This window comes from Ursus americanus, chromosome 15 (assembly GCF_024610735.1).
Source record: "Ursus americanus isolate L20-20 chromosome 15, mUrsAme1.1.p, whole genome shotgun sequence".
Taxonomy (NCBI): Eukaryota; Metazoa; Chordata; class Mammalia; order Carnivora; family Ursidae; genus Ursus; species Ursus americanus.
In genome coordinates, this window is record NC_142141.1 from 2,479,413 (window position 1) to 2,501,671 (window position 22,259).

Consider the following 22,259-nt stretch of genomic DNA (forward strand, 5'->3'; position numbering starts at 1 on the left):
AGATGCAAAGGACAGAGGTTAATTCATTATATACAATGGATGTCTTAGGCATTAGGCCTACTTCTCTCTCAGAACCCCACTTGAGAAAGGCTAAGATGGCATGATCCATGGGAGTTGAGAGCCAAAAGGTCAAGGAACTGAGAGGCCAGCATATTGGACAGGTCATACCCTAGGTTGAGCCTACGAAAACTGCAACTTCATATGCTTCATTCTAATAAGTAAATACTAAAGTCACCAAGAATGATGGCAGGAGTGGTGAAGAAATAAGACAGTAAGTGATATGTTAAAATTTTCAATGAATGGCCAGGAAGTGGGGTGGCTGGTAAGGGACAGGTGACCAGGAGGATAGTAGATGACTTCAGGGGCAGGGTAGCAGGGCTAGCACAACGGTTTGTGTTTCAAACTGGGTTTTTCTAGTAATCTGGAAAAAAATGAGAGACTATTTACCCTACCTCCAGGTCAGCAGGACTGTGGTGTAAGGAAGAAGAAACAGCCAGTACTTGAGAAAGTACAAAGAGAAACAATATGTTCAGAGGACAGCCATCTTTCAACGCGAGCAAGAGGATGAAGGAAACTTTCACACAGGAGGCTGAAAACATTGGGGCTTTTATTGATCACTGACACGAGTTGCAAGGGAGAAAGTCATTCTGAGAGTAGGAGGGGCAAGATCAAGTCAGCTTACAAACATCCCCCCAGATGACAGTCAGGTGGGGATGAGAATCTAGGTGATGGGAGATGCCATAGGAGGCTTGGATTTCTCTGGTGTCCAAAGTAAACAGACTTAAGGCATGATAGGATTAGTCCTGGTTATCTCTTAAAGGAATAGTGCTTGCCAAAGGCAGTGTCCAGATGACAGAAATGTTCTATATCTGCGGGGTCAAATACGATAGCCAGTAGTCACATGTGGCTACTGAGCACTTTGAAATGTGACACACACACAAAAATGAAAAAAATATCAGTGAACTATGAGACTGTTTCAAGTGGCCTAATACACAGGTAACTACAGTCCCTGTAGGGGGCAAGGGACAGAAAAAAAGTTCTGAGGAATTAATGACTGAGAAAATTCCAGACTTGATGAAAACTATAAATCTGTTGATCCAAGAAGTTCTAGGAAGCACAGGCGCAAGAAACATCATAAATTTAAAAAAACACATCATAATCAAATTGCTTAAAACCAGAGATAGAGGGGAGGGAGTTAAGATGGCGGAGGAATAGGGGACCCCTTTTTCAGCCGGTCCCCTGAGTCGAGCTGGATAGGTACCAGACCAGCCTGAACAACCACGGAATCAGCCTGAGACGCAGGAAGATACATCTGGATCTCTACAAATGAACATCTCCAGCGCTGAGTATTGAGGTACGAAGCAGGGAACCTTGAAACCGCGCACAGATATCGGAAGATAAACGGAAGGGGGAGGGAGCCGCCGCGTTCGGGCGCTGGGAAGTGGTAGCCACCTGCACGGGGGGAGCGGGCGGACTCGCGGACCGGCACCCGCGAGAGAGCAGACTGAGGCCGTGAGCCGGGGAACGCGCGCCACCAGACTGAAAACTGGAGCTCTGGTGCGCTTACCGGAACCAGACTGAGACCGGAAGCTCCGGGAGCGCGCAGGGGCGGCTGGCGGCTGGCGGTGTTAGAAACACAAAGGACAGCGCCGGCCCTGGAAGTGAGGGCTGGGACTCCAGGTGTGGGGCGCACATCCCGGGACGCTGCAGGGTTGAGCAGCACCAGTGTAACAGAGTTAAAGTGGCCAGAACATCAGTGGACAACGGTCCGCGATCCCTCTGTTCTGAGACAGAGGCTGAGATTCAGCCACTGCTGCTCTGACTCTCAGAAGAGGCACAGCAAACCACCAGGAAAGCCGCCAGAGAACAAAAGCCTGGAAATACCGGCTCAGAGTGTGCCCATCCCCATCCCCCCTCTCAGGGGACACGGAGACTCTACCCAAACAGGGTTGCCTGAGTATCAGCGCGGCAGGCCCCTCCCCCAGAAGGCAGGCTGAAAAGTCAAGAAGCCCACATCCCTAAGATCCCTATAAAACAAGGGCGCACGGCCTGGGTGCCGGTCAATAATTTGGGCTCTGGACAACCCCGCACCCTCTCCTCGTCAGAATGACAAGAAGGATGGGGCGCCTGGGTGGCACAGTGGTTAAGCGTCTGCCTTCGGCTCAGGGCGTGATCCCGGCGTTCCGGGATCGAGCCCCGCATCAGGCTCCTCTGCTATGAGCCTGCTTCTTCCTCTCCCACTCCCCCTGCTTGTGTTCCCTCTCTCGCTGGCTGTCTCTCTCTGTCGAATAAATAAATAAAATCTTTAAAAAAAAAAAAAAAGAATGACAAGAAGGAGAAATCCCCCCAGCAAAGAAAAGACAATGAGTCTGTGGCCTCTGCCACAGAACTAATGGATATGGATATAACCAAATTATCAGAAATGGAATTCAGAGTAACAATGGTCAAGGTAATGTGTAGACTTGAAAAAAGTATTAACGAAAATGTTAATGAGAATATAGAATCTCTAAGGGCGGAAATGAGAGTGAATCTGGCAGAAATTAAAAATTCTATGAGCCAAATGCAGTCAAAACTAGAGGCTCTGACGGCCAGGGTAAATGAGGCAGAAGAACGTATCAGCAAATTGGAGGATGGGTTAGTAGAAGAAAAAGCTAAAATTGAATCTGGACTCAAAGGAATCCACGCTCAGGAATGTAGGTTACAGGAGATTACTGACTCAATGAAACGTTCCAATGTCAGAATCATCGGCATCCCCGAGGGGGTGGAGAAAAACAGAGGTCTAGAAGAGATATTTGAACAAACTGTAGCTGAAAACTTGCCTAATCTAGCAAGGGAAACAAACATTCGTGTCCAAGAGGCAGAGAGGACCCCTCCCCAGCTCAACCACGACAAACCTACGCCACGTCACGTCATAGTGCATTTCACAAATATTAGATCCAAGGATACAGTATTGAAAGCGGCCAGGGCAAAGAAATCTCTCACGTACCAACAAAGCAAAGGTATCAGAATTACGTCAGACCTGTCTACACAGACCTGGAATGAGAGAAAGGGTTGGGGGGGGGGCATTTTTAAAGCTCTTTCAGAGAAAAACATGCAGCCAAGGATCCTTTATCCAGCAAGGCTGTCATTCAGAATTGATGGAGAAATAAAGGCCTTCCAGAATCGCCAGTCATTGACCAATTTCGTAACCACGAAACCAGCCCTACAGGAGATATTAAGGGGGGTTCTAGAAAAGTAAAAAGGCCCCAAGAGTGATACAGAACAGAAAGTCACAATCTATAGAAACAAAGACTTTACTGGCAACATGGCATCATTAAAATCATATCTCTCAATAATCAGTCTCAATGTAAATGGCCTAAATGCTCCCATAAAGTGCCACAGGGCTGCAGATTGGATAAAAAGACATGACTCATCCATTTGCTGTCTACAAGAGACTCATTTTGAACCTAAAGATACATTCAGACTGAAAGTAAAGGAATCTTTCACGCCAATGGACCTCAAAAGAAAGCTGGGGTAGCAATTCTCATATCAGACAGATTGGATTTTATTTTTTATTTATTTATTTATTTTTTTTTTTTGCTTACTCAATTTCTAGAGATTTTATTATTCGGTAACCATTTGGAATTTAATTATGATGACTAGTGTTATTATTGATATTTTAGGTATTGATTTACCCTGATTAGAGCTCTTTTTTTTTTTTTAAATGATTTTTTATTATATTATGTTAGTCACCATACAGTACATCCCCGGTTTCCGATGTAAGGCTCAATGATTCATTAGTTGTGTATAACACCCAGTGCACCATGCAATACGTGCCCTCCTTACTACCCATCACCGGTCTATCCCATTCCCCCACCCCCCTCCCCTCTGAAGTCCTCAGTTTGTTTCTCATAGTCCATAGTCTCTCATGTTTCATTCCCCCTTCTGATTACCCCCCCTTTCTTTATCCCTTTCTTCCCCTACCGATCATCCTAGTTCTTATGTTCCATAGATGAGAGAAATCATATGATAGTTGTCTTTCTCTGCTTGACTTATTTCACTTAGCATTATCTCCTCCAGTGCCGTCCATGTTGTAGCAAATGTTGAGAACTCGTTCTTTCTGATAGCTGAGTAATATTCCATTGTATATATGGACCACAACTTCTTAATCCAGTCATCTGTTGAAGGGCATCTCGGCTCCTTCCACAATTTAGCTATTGTGGACATTGCTGCTATGAACATTGGGGTGCATATGGCCCTTCTCTTCACTACGTCTGTATCTTTGGGGTAAACACCCAGTAGTGCAATGGCTGGATCATAGGGTAGCTCAATTTTTAACTTTTTAAGGGACCTCCACACTGTTTTCCAGAGTGGCTGTACCAACTTGCATTCCCACCAACAATGTAGGAGGGATCCCCTTTCTCCACATCCTCTCCAACAATTGTTGTTTCTTGCCTTGTCTATTTTTGCCATTCTAACTGGCGTAAGGTGGTATCTCAGTGTGGTTTTGATTTGAATTTCCTTGATGGCTAATGATTTTGAACATTTTTTCATGTGTCTGTTAGCCATTTGTATGTCTTCATTGGAAAAGTGTCTGTTCATATCTTCTGCCCATTTTTTGATTTGTTTATTTGTTTCTCGTGTATTGAGTTTGAGAAGTTCTTTGTAGATCTTGGATACCAGTCCTTTATCTGTAGTGTCATTTGCAAATATATTCTCCCATTCCGTGGGCTGCCTCTTAGTTTTTCTGACTGTTTCCTTGGATGTGCAGAAACTTTTAATCTTGATGAAGTCCCATAAATTCATTTTATCTTTTGTTTCTCTTGCCTTTGGGGATGTGTCATGAAAAAGGTTGCTTTGGCCGATGTCGTAGAGGTTGTTGCCTATGTTCTCCTCTAGAATTTTGATGGATTCCTGTCTCACATCGAGGTCTTTCATCCATTTGGAGTTTATTTTTGTGTATGGTGTGAGATAGTGGTCAAGTTTCATTCTCTTGCATGTAGCTGTCCAATTTTCCCAGCACCATTTATTGAAGAGACTGTCTTTTTCCCACCGGATGTTTTTTCCTGCTTTATCAAATATTAGTTGCCCAAAGAGCCGAGGGTCCATTTCTGGGCTCTCTATTCTGTTGCATTGGTCTATGTGTCTGTTTTTGTGCCAGTACCATGCTGTCTTTGTGATCACAGCTTTGTAGTACAGCTCGAAATCTGGCATTGTGATGCCCCCAGCTTTGTTTTTCCTTTTCAACAGTTCCTTGGAGATTCGGGGTCTTTTCTGTTTCCATACAAATTTAAGGACTGTTTGTTCCAGTTCTTTGAAAAATGTCCTTGGTATTTTGATTGGGATAGCATTGAAAGTGTAGATTGCTCTGGGTAGCATGGACATTTTAACTATGTTAATTCTTCCGATCCATGAGCATGGAATATCTTTCCATCTTTTTATGTCTTCCTCAATGTCTTTTAAGAGTGATTTATAGTTTCTAGAATATAGGTCCTTTACGTCTCTGGTTAAGTTAATTCCAAGGTAACGTATGGTTTTTGGTGCTATTGTAAATGGGATGGATTCCCTAATTTCTCTTTCTTCGGTCTCGTTATTCGTGTATAGAAATGCAACTGATTTCTGAGCATTGATTTTGTATCCTGCCACGTTACTGAATTGCTCTATAACTTCTAATAGTTTGGGAGTGGCTTCTTTTGGGTTTTCCATATAGAGTATCATGTCATCTGCAAAGAGAGACATTTTGACTTCTTCTTTGCCAATTTGAATACCTTTGATCCCTTTTTGTCGTCTGATTGCTGTTGCAAGGACTTCTAGTACTATGTTGAATAATAGTGGCGAGAGTGGGCATCCTTGTCGAGTTCCTGATCTTAAGGGAAAGGCTTCCAGCTTTTCCCCATTGAGAATAATATTTGCAGTAGGCTTTTCATAGATGGCTTTTATGAGATTGAGAAATGTACCTTCTATTCCTACACTCTGAAGGGTTTTAATCAGGAAAGGACGCTGTATTTTGTCAGATGCTTTTTCTGCATCAGTTGAGAGGATCATATGGTTCCTGAGTCTTTTCTTGTTGATATGATGTATCACGCTGATTGATTTGCGAATATTGAACCACGCTTGCATCCCAGGTATGAATCCCACTTGATCGTGGTGGATAATCCTTTTAATGTACTGTTGGATTCTATTAGCAAGTATCTTGTTGAGGATTTTGGCGTCCATATTCATTAGGGAAATCGGTCTGTAATTCTCCTTTTTGATGGGGTCTTTGCCTGGTTTGGGGATCAAGGTAATATTGGCCTCATAAAATGAGTTTGGTAGCTTTCCTTCTGTTTCTATTTTTTGAAATAGCTTTAGGAGAAAAGGTATTATTTCTTCTTTGAATGTTTGGTAGAATTCCCCAGGAAAACCGTCTGGGCCTGGAGTTTTGTTATTTGGAAGGTTGTTTATCACTGACTCAATTTCTTCATAATTAATTGGCCTGTTTAAGGAATCAATTTCTTCCGGTTTCAATATTGGTAGTTTATAGGTTTCCAGGAAGGATTCCATCTCTTCCAGATTGCTTAGTTTATTGGCATATAGCTGTTGATAAAAATTTCTAATAATCCTTCCAATTTCAATGGTGCTCGTCGTGACCTCTCCTTTTTCATTCATAATTTTAATAATCTGGGTCCTTTCTCTTTTCTTTTGGATAAGTCTTGCCAGGGGTCTGTCAATTTTATTGATTCTCTCAAAGAACCAGCTTCTAGTCCTGTTGATCTGCTCTACTGTACTTCTGGTTTCTGCTTGATTGATTTCAGCTCTAATTTTGGTCAACTGCTTCCTCGTGCGTGGATTAGGCCTGTCCCTCTGTTGCTGTTCCAGCTTCTTGAGGTGAGAATATAAAAACTGCATTTTAGATTTTTCTATTCTTTTGAGTGAGGCTTGGATGGCTATGTATTTCCCCCTTAGGACTGCCTTTGCAGTATCCCATAGGTTTTGGACTGTTGTATTTTCATTCTCATTGGTCTCCATAAATTGTTTAATTTGATTTTTGATTTCCTGGTTTATCGAGTCATTCCTGAGCAGTATGGTTCTTAGTCTCCAAGTGTTTGAGTTTCTTCCAAATTTTTCCTTGTGGTTGAGTTCCAATTTCAGAGCGTTGTGGTCTGAGAATATGCAGGGGATAATTTCAATCTTTTGGTATCGGTTGAGACCTGTTTTGTGTCCCAGAACATGGTCTATTCTTGAGAATGTTCCATGGGCATTAGAATAGAATGAGTATTCTTTGGTTCTGGGGTGTAGTGTTCTATATATATCTATGAGGTCCAACTCGTCGAGTATGGCATTCAAAGCCTTTGATTCTTTGCTTAGTTTTTGCCAGGGTGTTCTGTCTATTTCTGATAGTGGAGTGTTGAGGTCCCCTACTATTAATGTATTTTTATTTATATGTCTCTTTATTCTGGTTAAGAGTTGGCTTGTGTATCTTGCTGCTCCCCTGTTGGGGGCATATATATTTATAATTGTCATATCCACTTGTTGAATACTTCCCTTAAGAATAATATAGTGCCCTTCTGCATCTCTAACTATAGTCTGTAATTTAAAATCCAATTTATCTGATATGAGAATTGCTACCCCAGCTTTCTTTTGAGGTCCATTTGCGTGAAAGATGGTACTCCATCCCCTTACTCTCAGTCTGAATGCATCTTTGGGTTTGAAATGAGTCTCTTGTAGACAGCAAATGGATGGGTCATTTCTTTTTATCCAATCTGCAACCCTGTGGCGTTTATGGGATGGTTCAAACCATTTACATTAAGACTGATTACTGAGAGATATGATTTTAATGTTGCCATGTTGCCAGTAAAGTCTTTGTTTGTATTGGCTGTGACTTTCTGTTCTGTATCACTCTTGGGGCCTTCTTACTTTTATAGAACCCCCCGTAATATCTCCTGTAGGGCTGGTTTCGTGGTTACGAAATTGGTTAGTGACTGGCGATTCTGAAATGTCTTTATTTCTCCATCAATTCTGAATGACAGCCTTGCTGGATAAAGGATCCTTGGCTGCATGTTTTTCTCTGAAAGAGCTTTAAATATGCTCCCTCAACCCTTTCTCTCATTCCAGGTCTGTGTAGACAGGTCTGACGTAATTCTGATGGTTTTGCCTTGGTACGTGAGAAATTTCTTTGCCCTGGCCGCTTTCAATACTGTATCCTTGCATCTAATATTTGCGAATTGCACTATGACGTGACGTGGCGTAGGTTTGTCATGGTTGAGCTTGGGAGGGGTCCTCTCTGCCTCTTGGACACGAATGTTTGTTTCCCTTGCTAGATTAGGGAAGTTTTCAGCTACAATTTGTTCAAATATCTCTTCTAGACCTCTGTTTTTCTCCACCCCCTCGGGGATGCCGATGATTCTAACATTGGATCGTTTCATTGAGTCAGTAATCTCCCGTAACCTACATTCGTGGGCGTGGATTTTTTTAAGACCATCTTCTATTTTCATTTTTTCCTCTATTAACCCATCCTCCAATTCACTAACCCGTTCCTCTGCTTCTGCGACCCTGGCCGTCAGAGCCTCTAGTTTTGCCTGCATTTGGCTCATAGAATTTTTAATTTCTGTCAGATTCGCTCTCATTTCTGTCCTTAGGGATTCTATATTCTCAGTAACCTTTTCGTTAATAGTTTTTTCAATTCTACTCATCATTTTGACCATCGTTACTCTGAATTCCATTTCTGATAATTTGGTTACATCCATATCCCAGACAGATTGGATTTTAAACTAAAGACTATAGTTAGAGACACAGAAGGGCACTATATTATTCTTAAAGGATGTATCCAACAAGTGGATATGACAATTATAAATATATATGCCCCTAACAGGGGAGCAGCAAGATACACAAGCCAACTCTTAACCACAATAAAGAGACACAGAGATAAAAATACGCTAATAGTAGGAGACCTCAACACTCCACTATCAGCAATAGACAGATCACCTAAGCAAGAAATCAGCAAAGAAACAAGAGATTTGAATGCCATACTCGACGAGTTGGACCTCATAGAGATATATAGAACACTACCCCCCAGAACCAAAGAATACTCATTCTATTCTAATGCCCATGGAACATTCTCAAGAATAGACATTGTTCTGGGTCACAAAACACGTCTCAACCAATACCAAAAGACTGAAATTATTCCCTGCATATTCTCAGACTGCAACACTCTGAAATTGGAACTCAACCACAAGGAAAAATCTGGAAGAAACTCAAACACTTGGAGACTAACAACCACCCTGCTCAGGAATGATTCGATAAACCAGGAAATCAAAAATCAATTTAAACAATTTATGGAGACCAACGAGAATGAAAACACAACGGTCCAAAACCTATGGGATACTGCAAAGGCAGTCCTAAGGGGGAAATACATAGCCATCCAAGCCTCACTCAAAAGAATAGAAAAATCTAAAATGCAGTTTTTATATTCTCACCTCAAGAAGCTGGAACAGCAACAGAGGGACAGGCCTAATCCACGCACGAGGAAGCAGTTGACCAAGATTAGAGCAGAAATCAATGAATTAGAAACCAGGAGTACAGTAGAGCAGATCAACAGAACTAGAAGCTGTCTTTGAGAGAATCAATAAAATTGACAGACCACTGGCAAGACTTATCCAAAAGAATAGAGAAAGGGCCCAAATTAATAAAATTATGAATGAAAAAGGAGAGGTCACACCAACACCATTGAAATTGGCAGGATTATTAGAAACTTTTATCTACAGCTATATGCCAATAAATTAAGCAATCTGGAAGAGTTGGAGGCCTTCCTGGAAACCTATAAACTACCAAGACTGAAACAGGAAGAAGCTGATTTTTTAAACAGGCCAATTAATTATGAAGAGATTGAGTCAGTGATAAACAGCCTTCCAAATAACAAAACTCCAGGCCTGGGTGGTTTTCCTGGGGAATTCTACCAAACATTCAAAGAAGAAATAATACCTATTCTCCTAAAGCTATTTCAAAAAATAGAAACAGAAGGAAAGCTACCAAACTCATTCTATGAGGCCAGTATTATTACCTTGATCCCCAAACCAGGCAAAGACCCCATCAAAAAGGAGAATTACAGACCGAGTTCCCTAATGAATATGGACGCCAAAATCCTCAACAAGATCCTGGCTAATAGAATCCAACAGTACATTAAAAGGATTATCCATCATGACCAAGTGGGATTCATCCCTGGGATGCAAGCGTGGCTCAACATTCGCAAATCGATCAGCGTGATACATCATATCAACAAGAAAAGACTCAGGAACCATATGATCCTCTCAACTGATGCAGAAAAAGCATCTGACAAAATACAGCGTCCTTTCCTGATTAAAACCCTTCAGAGTGTAGGGATAGAGGGCACATTCCTCAATCTCATAAAAACCATCTATGAAAAGCCTACAGCAAATATCATTCTCAATGGGGAAAAGCTGGAAGCCTTTCCCTTAAGATCAGGAACACGACAAGGATGCCCACTCTCGCCACTATGATTCAACATAGTACTAGAAGTCCTTGCAACAGCAATCAGACAACAAAAAGGGATAAAAGGTATCCAAATCGGCAAAGAAGAAGTCAAAATGTCTCTCTTCGCAGATGACGTGATACTCTATATGGAAAACCCAAAAGAATCCACGCCCAAACTATTAGAAGTTATAGAGCAATTCAGTAATGTGGCGGGATACAAAATCAATGCTCAGAAATCAGTTGCATTTCTATACACAAATAATGAGACTGAAGAAAGAGTAATTAGGGAATCCATCCCATTTACAATAGCACCAAAAACCATATGTTACCTTGGAATTAACTTAACCAGAGACGTAAAGGACCTATATTCTAGAAACTATAAATCACTCTTGAAAGACATTGAGGAAGACAAAAAAGGTGGAAAAATATTCCATGCTCATGGATCGGAAGAATTAACATAGTTAAAAGGTCCGTGCTACCCAGAGCAATCTACACTTTCAATGCTATCCCGATCAAAATACCGAGGACATTTTTCAAAGAACTGGAACAAATAGTCCTTAAATTTGTATGGAACCAGAAAAGGCCCCGAATCTCCAAAGAACTTGAAAAGGAAAAACAAAGCTGGGGGCATCACAATGCCGGATTTCGAGCTGTACTACAAAGCTGTGATCACAAAGACAGCATGGTACTGGCACAAAAACAGACACATAGACCAATGCAACAGAATAGAGAACCCAGAAATGGACCCTCGGCTCTTTGGGCAACTAATCTTTGATAAAGTAGGAAAAAACATCAGGTGGAAAAAAGACAGTCTCTTCAATAAATGGTGCTGGGAAAATTGGACAGCTGCATGCAAAAGAATGAAACTTGACCACTCTCTCACACCATACACAAAAATAAACTCCAAATGGATGAAAGACCTCAATGTGAGACAGGAATCCATCAAAATCCTAGAGGAGAACATAGGCAGCACCCTCTAGGACATCGGCCAAAGCAACCTTTTTCATGACACATCTCCAAAGGTAAGAGAAACAAAAGATAAAATGAACTTGTAGGACTTTATCAAGATAAAAAGCTTCTGTACAGCCAAGGAAACAGTCAAAAAAACTTAAGAGGCAGCCCACGGAATGGGAGAATATATTTGCAAATGATGCTACAGATAAAAGACTGGTATCCAAGATCTACAAAGAACTTCTCAAACTCAATACGCGAGAAACAAATAAATCAAAAAATGGGAAGAAGATATGAATAGACACTTTTCCAATGATGACATTCAAATGACTAACAGACACATGAAAAAGTGTTCAAAATCATTAGCCATCAGGGAAATTCAAATCAAAACCACACTGAGATACCACCTTACGCCAGTTAGAATGGCAAAAATGGACAAGAAACAACAATTGCTGGAGAGGATGTGGAGAAAGGGGATCCCTCCTACATTGTTGGTGGGAATGCAAGTTGGTACAGCCACTCTGGAAAACAGTGTGGAGGTCCCTTAAAAAGTGAAAAATTGAGCTACCCTATGACCCAGCACTACTGGGTATTTACCCCAAAGATACGTAGTGAAGAGAAGGGCCATATGCACCCCAATGTTCATAGCAGCATTGTCCACAATAGCTAAATCGTGGAAGGTACCGAGATGCCCTTCAACAGATGACTGGATTAAGAAGTTGTGGTCCATATATACAATGGAATATTACTCCGCTATCAGAAAGAACAAGTTCTCAACATTTGCTGCAGCATGGACGGCACTGGAGGAGATAATGCTAAGTGAAATAAGTCAAGCAGAGAAAGACAATTATCATATGATTTCTCTCATCTATGGAACATAAGAACTAGGAAGATCGGTAGGGGAAGAAAGGGATAAAGAAGGGGGGGTAATCAGAAGGGGGAATGAAGCATGAGAGACTATGGACTCTGAGAAACAAACTGAGGGCTTCAGAGGGGAGGGGGGTGGGGGAATGGGATAGACTGGTGATAGGTAGTAAGGAGGGCATGTATTGCATGGTGCACTGGGTGTTATACGCAACTAATGAATCATCGAACTTTATATCAGAAACCAGGGATGTAACTGTTCGGTGATTAACATAATATAATAAAAAAACATTAAAAAAGAAAAACCAGAGATAGAGGAGAAAGACCTGAAGACCATCCAGAGAAAAAGACATGTTACGCACAGATGGGAAAAATAAGAATTAATCGGATTTCTTGTTAGGAAAATACACGTAAGAAGACAGTCGGGCAAAATCTTTTAAAATTCTGAAAGAAAAAGGTTATCAACCTAAATTTCTATACCCAGCAAAATCTTTCAAAAATGAGGGCTACTAAATGTAATAAGGTATCTTGGATTAGATCCAAGAATTTTTAAAAAGGGGGGTGTAGTAGTAGAAAAACTGGTGAAATTTGAATGAAGTCTGGAGTTTAGTTTATCGTTGTGTACCAAAGGGGTGCCTGGGTGGCTCAGTTAGTTGGGCGACCAACTGTTGGTCTAGGCTCAGATCTTGATCTCAGGGTCGTGGTTCAAGCCTGCATTGGCCTCCACGCCGGGTGTGGGGCCGACTAAAAAAAAAAATAGTTATGTACCAATGTTAATGTTTTAGTTCCGACAAACATACCATGGTTACGTGAGATGTTAACATTAGGAGAAACTGTGAACGTTATAAAGAAATCTGTACACCATCTTTCCAACACTTTTACAAATCTAAACTATTCCAAATTAAAAATGTTATTAAAAATTTAAAAGATGAAACAGACTTTTCAGATATGCTAACACTGAAAGAATTCATCACCAGAGACCTACTCACAAGAAAGGTCAAAAGTCCTGGAGGCAACAGGAACACTGCAATGGACTGGATTGTGTCATCATGCCTCATGGGACTGAGGAGCTGAATTTTAAATTTTATTTGTTTCTAATTAAGATTTAAATTTAAAGAGTCACACGTCTCAGAAAATGATAGATAATTCTAATGATGACCTTTTTTGGGGGACTAGTCTTTTAGAAGAGGCTGGTAACACTGAGACAGGCATCATGCCCGTGGAACAAGCCTTCCCTTCTTCCTTTTAGCTCCTACTGAGGAAATGCTAGGCTGGAGGATGGTTAGTCTTAGCAGGACCATACACAATTCTGTGGCCTCCCATTTTTTTTTATTTTTTTACAATTTTTAAATTTATTCATTTAGCAGACTCCCTGCTGAGCAGGGAGCTGGATATGGGGCTTGATCCCAAGACTCGAGGATCATGACCTGAGCGGAAGGCAGACACTTAACTGACTGAGCCACCCAGACGTCCCCGTGTCCTCCCATTTTTTTCTGCTGAGATGGTTTTGAGTTTGAGGGACTCAAACTGTCATTCTGCCAAATTTCTCTTCTTTGTATATATAATTTCCACTCTTTCAAGGAGCCATCATCTTCACTGTTTACAGTTCTAGGCCACATGTTTTTATTTTTTTAAAGAATTTGTTTGTTAGAGCATGAGCGAGGGGATGAGCAGAGGGAGAGGGTCAAGCAGAGTCTCTGTTGAGCAGAGAGCCAGACCTGGGGCTTGATCCCAGAACCCTGGGATCATGAACTGAGCCCAAGGCAGATGCTTAACCGACTGAGGCATGCAGGTACCCCCCCACATCTTTATTTTTGATTGCTTGTCTTTTTTGGATTTTGGAAACAGTGTAGAAACAAATATTTGCATAGTACTGATAATTGTTTTGTAAGGCTTTGGTTATTTACTTGACCATTTTGTTTGTACAAATTAGTATGAAAACTGAAGATTAAGACCTAACCTAAATTATGGATAAGCTGGGCACTGGTTCTAAGGGTAGTCTTAAATCTTTGGATAAAGTTAAGAAAGAAATCTGGAATAATAATGGGAATATATAATAATGACAACAAATGTTTGCTGAAGGCTTTCTGTGGGCTGGGCACTATTACAACTTACTTTAATTATCTGATATGATCTTTGCCAAAACCTATGAGGGTAGATGCTGTTACCTCATTTTGTAGGTAAGTTGACTGACACTCAGGCTAAGTAACTTGCCTAAGGCAACACAGCTAGTAGAATCCCAACTTGGACAACTCTAAAGTGAATGCAGTTTATTCTGCTAGGTGTTGCTGCTTTTTAAAAATATATTAACAGTTCCAAGCCAAGTCCCAAGCACAGCTCCTTAGGATATTTTCCATCCACCGTTATATAAAGGCCTGAGTTAATGGTTGTAGGTTTATAGGTGTCTCTCTTAGCTCTCAGTGGTATCCCTCCTTTCTGTTCTATCCCTCCTACCTGGTAGTTGCTTTTCTGGTAGTTGTCCTCAGACTCCATTGTTCCCTTTTGAAATCTTTGGCTGTTGTCGCCAGCAGTTAGGTTTTTGGACTTAAGTTTCGTACTGAAATTTCTTCCTGCAGCTATCTGAATTGGCTGTCTCAGCCCTCAGAAACTAAAGTAGAAGGCTCCTTTAGAATAACATATACCTTCATGCTCCTTCGTTGGGTAATAGGTTTCAAAGGGAAAATGTAGCTGCAGGGTCCAGTCCAGTTCACTCTGAGCATAACATTTAATAATAGAATTAGCATATAGTTTTCAGCCATCTGCCAAATTTCTCCCCTCAGATTCTTTTCTACTTGCCCACTCGTTTACCACTGCTAACTTTTTCTTTTCCATCTTTTACCCTCTTATTTCCCAGGAAAGGCAGCCTGCTTTTGTAAAACAACATATGCTTCTTTATTTTATGTTTGTTTTATTTTTTTAAGATTTTATTTTTAAGGGATCTGTACACCCAGTGTGGGGTTTGAACCCACAACTCTGAGATTAAGACTTGCACACTCCACCAGCTAAGCTACCCAGGTGCCTCAACATATGCTTCTGTAAAGTTAGACTTGTATTGTGTTCCTGGTGCCATGTTTCTTTGTTGTTGTTTTAGCTTTGTGATCTTGATCAGGTTATTTAATATTTCATCGTCTGTAAAATACAGATAATCATATATGCTTTGCAGAATTGTTGTAAAAGATTAGAAATTATGTTTATAAATGTCCTTGGCACAGAGAATGTCCTCATAAAACAAGAGCTTTTTTAAATCCATTGCTGTGATTTAATTTGGCAAATATTTATTAGCATCTAATCAATGCTGGACTCTGCTGAGGATGCTGAAGAAACAAAACCCAGAATCTCTGAATTCAGAAAGTGGCATGGTATAGAAGGGGGACTGACATATAAACAAATAACAGAAATGTGCTAAGTGCAATAGGGGTGTATATAAAGTGCTAGAAGCAATTAATTATTTTCCAGCCTTGCCTGTGGAGTGCTTTCCAAGTATTTCTTTTGGAAAAATATTTGGTAGTCAAGATAGAGGACAAATAGAAAGAGAGAAAGAGGGGGGAAAAATGACCCTTAAAGGTTTCTGTAATCTGTGAGGTGCCAACCTTTTGAGAATTGATTTCAGCAAGGCACTTGATAAAATCTCTCATGAGGTCCTTATACATAAGATGGAGAAATGTGGACTGGCTGATAGAATAGGAAGTGAATTTGAAGGTGGTCATACAACTATGTCCAGGATGTTTTTCTCCTATAGTACTTTATTTTTACTTATAAAATCTCTGGGTTGGAAGGAGCCTTAGAAATAGTGTACTTCAACTGGTACCTAAGGCCTGTCTCTATAATCTGGTCTCTTTTTTCTTCCCTTTTAATTTTTAATTCAACAGTACAGAAAAATATATAGTGCAAAAATATGTCTCCCTCCTGTTGCATTCCCCAAGTGTCCCTGTCATCCTCCCCAGAGACAAACACTATTAATAGTTGCTTGTGAGGGGAGGGAGGGAAGGAAAAGAAGGAGGGAGGGGGAAAAAAGTTGCTTGTATATATGCTCTTGTTTTATTATGCATATCTTTTTACACCTTGTGTTATAGTTATTTAGTGTATGTGCTGTCTCCCTAGTAAATTGTAAGCTCCTTAAGAGCAAGGACCCTGGGGTGCCTCGGTGCCTCAGTCAGTTAAGCATCTGCCTTCAGCTCAGGTCATGATCCCACTGGGATCAATTACCACAGCCTGCTCCCTGCTCAGCAGGGAGCCAGCTTCTCCCTTTCCCTCTGTAGCTCCCCCTGCTGATTCGTCCCCCCCCCAAATAAATGGATAAAATTAAAAAAAAAAAAAAGCAAGGACCCTACCACATAATTTCCATATATCCCCCAAATCACTTGCACATTGAAGATTCTCAATAAGTATTTGCTTCATTAAGTATTTAAAGGAAATTTGGACCAGGAAAAAGAAGACAGGCCTACCTAGTAAAATGCCACAGGTTTCTGTCCTTGGCCATGTCATTTATCATAACCATTTTCCTCAGTGACTTGGATGAAGATGTAGAAAGCATGCTTGTCATATATGCAGATGACACAAAGCTGGAAAAGAGAGCTGATAACATCAGACGACAGAATCAGGACTGCTGATGATCTCAACAGACTAGAATGTTCAGCTGAAAAGAACAGGGATAAATATAAAGTCCTGTGTTTAAGGGGGGAAAATAATCAACAACTTAGTTGCCCAAGTATAGAATTAGGAGACTTGTATTGATAATTTTTTATTTGAAGGTAATTTGGAAGGGTAGGTGATGGATCTTAATTACCTTTAAGCTCAATTTAAGATTATCAATAAAGCAAATACAACCTTGGCTGGATTAGTAGAATAGAGTCTCAGTGGGTTAGTTTGTGGTTCTTGTGTTCTCTCTGCTGGTCAGACTGCTTGTTGAGTAATTGGTCCATTTTGGAGTTCCACACATATATAGAGAGACTGACAAATTGGGGTGTATGTAAAGGAGGTCAACTAGGAACATAAAACTTGGGTATAGGAAGTCAGACTGATTTAGATCTGTCCTGGGTTCTACCACTTACCATTTATGATAGCTTGGCAAAGTCAATTCCTCTGAGTTTGTTTCCATACCTTTAAAGTAGGGCAGAATAATAATACCAGTCTGCAGGGTTGTTATAAGGATTAGAATTAACCTAGGCAATCAAAAGTTTCTGTAGTCATTAGAGACTGGATTAATGACTACATATAGTCCCTGCTTTGAAGGAGGTTACATTTTAGTGGGGGAGACAACTGAGTAAATCCAAGATTGTAGTGTAGCTTGTGAAGTGTTCAGAGAGCTGACTTATGGAAAAGGGGGTAAACTTACTCATACAGCCCCCAGTAAATACAGATTGAGCTGGATTGTTGTGTAGCAATAGAATGAGTTTCCCTAGGAGAGGTAAATTCCCCTCAGTGAATGGATATAATCAAGTTGAGACTGTATGATTACTTGTTGGGGATGCTTATAGAAGGCATTTTTTATGAGTAGAAGGTTGGACTAGAAGGATAGGCAAACTATGAACAGCTGGGGGCCAAATCCAGGCAGACATCTGTTTTTGTAAAGTTTTATTGGAACATACCACACCCCTTATTTATGTGTTGTCTATGGCTGCCTTCTACTACAGTGTAGAGTTGGGTAGTGTGACAGAGACCACATGGCCTGCCAAGCCTAAAGTATTTAATGTTTGGCCCTTTAGAGAAGAAGTTTGCTGGCTCCTGGACGAGATCAGTGCTTTACAACCTAAATTATTTTGTGAACTGATAACCTTCCTAAATTCTCTGGCATGGGGATTTCAAGTCAAGAGGGAAGAAGGCGAGATTTGAAGTGAGATGGTTATAGTTCTTCTTGCTACTGCAAGGAACGAAGACTGGAAAACAGTTGAGTAACCTCCAAGATCTTTTAAGAGACTGTTATTTAATAAATAGATGCCTTTTGGTGTGAGACAAAGTATTGGTATGCCACCTGGGCTAAAGCTGTCTATACCCACTAGCACTAGGAGGTGGTCCCAGTGTAGTGGGAAAAAGTGGTTGTGTTAACCATTGTGAACTTGTTTCCTGTCTTGTATTCGGAGCACTTTCTAGAGTAGAGATTGGAGTTACTATGGGTATTCAGATAGATGTAGCTATCATTACTGTATGTTATAGAACACCTCATTGGAGTGTGTGTCACACCAGACAGAATTTTGGTTGGGAAAGTGTAAAAGGATTGAGTGCTGCCTAGTTGGGGGTACTACACAAAATCTTTCCTTATGTGGACAAGATCTTTATCTTTTTTTTTTAATTAAAAAATTAAATTTTTAATTAAAAGATTTTTTTAAATTTTAGGTAGAGAGTACGCGCCTGTGCATGAGCGGGGGGAAATGGGCAGAGGGAGCGGAACAAGCAGACTCTGCACTGAGCATGGAGCCCTTTGGGCTCCATCTCACAATTCTGAGATCATGAGCTGAGCTGAAACCAAGAGTCAGATGCTTAAGTGACTGTGCCACTTGGGCGCCCCTTGACTAGATCTTTAGATCTCATGGCAATAGGGGATAAAAAGATTTCATTAGCAAATACAGGAATATCTTGTGGCTGGCAATTTCAGTCCATACATTACGGTACATACATTATTCTCTTTCCTAGAAAGGCAGATGTTTCCCACACAGTGCACTTCTTCCAGTGGATTTTAAATTTCGCTTCTTCCCATACATTTTGTCTTTTATATTTGGAGTCTATTGCCAACTAACAGTTTTTCTTTCCCTCCCTCCCTCCCTCCTTCCCTCTGCCCCCTCCCTCCTCCCCCCTCCTCCACCCACCCTCCCTCCCTTCTTCCCTTCCTTCCTTCCTTCCTTCCTTCCTTCCTTCCTTCCTTCCTTCCTTCCTCTCTTTCCCTCCCCTCCCTTCCCCTCTTTCTTTTTTTGTCGAAAGTGTTGACTCGGAGACAAAAAGAGGCCAAGAGCAAGAGTGATAGTGGGACAGCTGCCCAGACTTCCCTAGACATTGACAAGTAAGTAGGTATGCTGTGTTCTCAGAGCTCTTTTAACATGCTATTGCTTGGACCGAATAAAGAGACCTATTCCTCTCCTACCCTGGTTTTCTTTGGACTTCTGATCACTTTATTACTTTGATGTCTGAACTTATTTTTCTTATTCTGAATTTATGTCAGTGCAGGTGGCCTCTGTATCTTTTTAAATTACCCTAAAAAAGTTCCTGCCACCCATTCCATTTCTACATTGCTCTTAGCTTTCTGTTTTCTTTGAATTTGTATATTGGTGTTTGGTACTTTTGGGAAGCTGTGAGCTGTTTTGCGATGTAATGGTACAGAAGTTGAGTTGCAAAAGGTTGGGCAATATAGGTGACTTCCTTGGGTTGTGGGTTGCAACTTGACTAAGAAAGTACATTCTCAGGGGTGATCGGGGGTAAGTGATGCCTCTTGAAAGTAAAGAGATTACCAACAATACATTAAAGCAGTCATTAGGCAGAAATGTTTATCTTTGAAATACAGATTTGAGATCCGAAATTTCAGGGCTGCTTTCCTTAATCCAGTTGAGCAGAGCTGATGACTTGTTCTTTTGGAATCCCGTCATGTGGACATTCCTCTAGGACTGTATTCATCCCACCATGTTGCAGTAAATGGTTTTTTCTTTTTTTATATTTCTGTCTTCCTGGGTAGGCTGTGAATTATTTGAAGGCAGATACTTGCCTTCGTTCATGTTTATATCCTCAGGATCTAATAAAATGCACCTGAGACCGTAGTCACAGTAATAGCTGTTTGTCGAACACCTAATGTTATGTACCAGCCACTGTGCTAAGTGTTTGATTTACTTTGTAACTCTCACAATAGCTGATAATATAGTTATTCTTTCTTTCTTTTTTTTTAAATAGTCAAGGAAATTGAAGAGAAATTATAAGTAACTGATTAAGATCATGCGGCCAGAACTGGCAAAACCTACTTGACTTAAAAACTTAAGCTCCTTCCCCAGTGCTGCTGTCTCTCATGCAGTAGGGCATTAATATATTATTTTTGCATTAATTCATAAATTTTTAAAAGTACACTGGTCTGGCTTTTCTCATAAGGCAGTTTTTTGCTCCTATTTTTAAAGACCTCCAGAGAAAGTTTTCCTTAGAGCTAATTCAGATCTCTCTTGCTGTATAGTAACTGAATAGTAATGACCAGAAAGAGAAGTCTAAAATAGCAAGCTTTGGAAAGTTGTCTTTAGCTCTTTAAAACTAAGATGATCTTAAGAATCAAGCAGACCTGGTTTCTGATATTTATTAGCTATAGGACCTTGAGGAGAATAGTACCTTCTTAATAGGGCAAAAAAATTGAGAAATTGTATTTAAAGAGCTTTGTACCAGTTCTTAACTACAGAGAAAATACTTAATGAATGTTCATTTTCTTCCTTTGTCCCCAGTGATTCCATTTTCACTGATGCCCAATAAACCTAACTTCAAGGACACAATTTCCTCTCTTCCTACAGATTCTACTGTTATAAAAAGATAAAAAATAACCATGTGTATGAAGTTACGCAAAAGTCCCTGGCAGAACTACATGGTTTTGGTAACTTCCTAGTTGATGTTGCAGAATTAGGGAAGGTTGTAGAATTAGGGAAGTCAGCATACAGACTTGATTTACTAATCAGACAAGTTCATCCACCCTAGTAAAAATGTCATCTTGATTTAATACTTTTGGTGTTCCTTTTCTGTCTAAATTTTAACTTCCCTTTGAAAAAACTATTACACTTAATTTCAGAAGAGTTTGACAGAATATTTTATGTCTGAAGAGCAATCAGCATTGTTTGAGATAGTTAGAAGAACTGATTTCATTACCATCCCACTGCTGCAACAGCAGGGTACAGAGAACAGCCAGGGAAAACCGCTAATCACTCAGTCCTTTTGATTGGCGTTGGGTTAGTTTTATTGGCCATCCCGCTGAGCAAATCTGCATTGGTTGACATGTCTCCTCCACAGAATAATGTAAAAACACAATTGAGACAGAATAACATAAAAACACAATTTGAGACATATCCAGGAGCCCAGAGGCAAAAGCAAATCTTTAAACTGCTTTCCCCCCCTTTCTTTTGATTGGCTAGGAATGAGAAGTGTTATCTCTGTAAATCCCTGGTCCCATTCAGAGAGTACCAGAGTCATGTAGAGTCCTGTCTCCAGCTTGCAAGAGGTGACCGAGGAGGTGAGCCTGAAGAGAGTGGGAAGGTATGCTCAGCTATGGAGGAGAAGCAGCAGCAGCGGCCAAGGAACCTAAAGGTGTGTATGGAATGTTTTAGGAAATTCTCTGAAGTTCTGTTCTATGTTTTTTTTCCTTCCTCCTTCCTTTTCTGCTTATCTAGAACTCAAGACTTTGTTTTAAAATTCTATTTTCTTTTAATTAAAAAGTAATATATGCTCACTGTAGGAAATACAGGAAATTAAAAAAATATATATAAAGAATCAGGGGAAATCATCACCCACAATGTAGTTACTTAGAAATAACAACTCTTAGTATTTTGGCCTATTTTCTTTTTTTTTAATGCATTTTTAATGTAGTTGAGACCGTGTGTGTGTGTGTGTGTGTGTGTGTGTGTGTGTGTGTGTGTAAACTTAATGTTGTAGTGTAAATACCTTCCTGGGTTTATTTTCAAACTATTTTTAAAAATTACTCTTAATGTTTGTATCACACAGAAGTCACTTAACCATTCTCATATTATTGGACATTCAGGTTCTTTCCAGTTCTCTCGTATTATAAGATTGTATTTGAACCATTAATCTGTGTACCACTGACTGTTTCTTAGAATAGATTTCCTAAAGTGGAACTCATTGGGGAATGCATATAAACATTTTAAAATCTGTTGAAACATACCACCAAATTCCTTTCCAGAAAGGATATCCAGTCATACCTCCCAGTGCCAGGAGCATGTTTGAGATCAACTCTGTTTAGCACCTTGTGTGCCTGGTCTTAGGAAGCTGTCAGATCTGGCCCCTGGTCACTGGGAAGATGAATGTGCTTTCTG

General features: G+C 40.4%; 1 protein-coding gene across 5 annotated transcripts in view; it reads left to right on the forward strand.

Moving 5' to 3' along the window:
* The window catches only part of UIMC1 (ubiquitin interaction motif containing 1), a 137,406-nt gene that overhangs the window by 112,366 nt on the left and 2,781 nt on the right, over positions 1–22,259 (forward strand). For all 5 annotated transcript variants that reach the window (XM_045799601.2, XM_087867794.1, XM_045799678.2 and 2 more), the window contains 2 exons: positions 19,180–19,258; positions 21,345–21,516. In XM_045799601.2, coding sequence (XP_045655557.1) covers positions 19,180–19,258; positions 21,345–21,516 — 251 coding nt within the window. The remainder of the gene's footprint in view (positions 1–19,179; positions 19,259–21,344; positions 21,517–22,259) is intronic.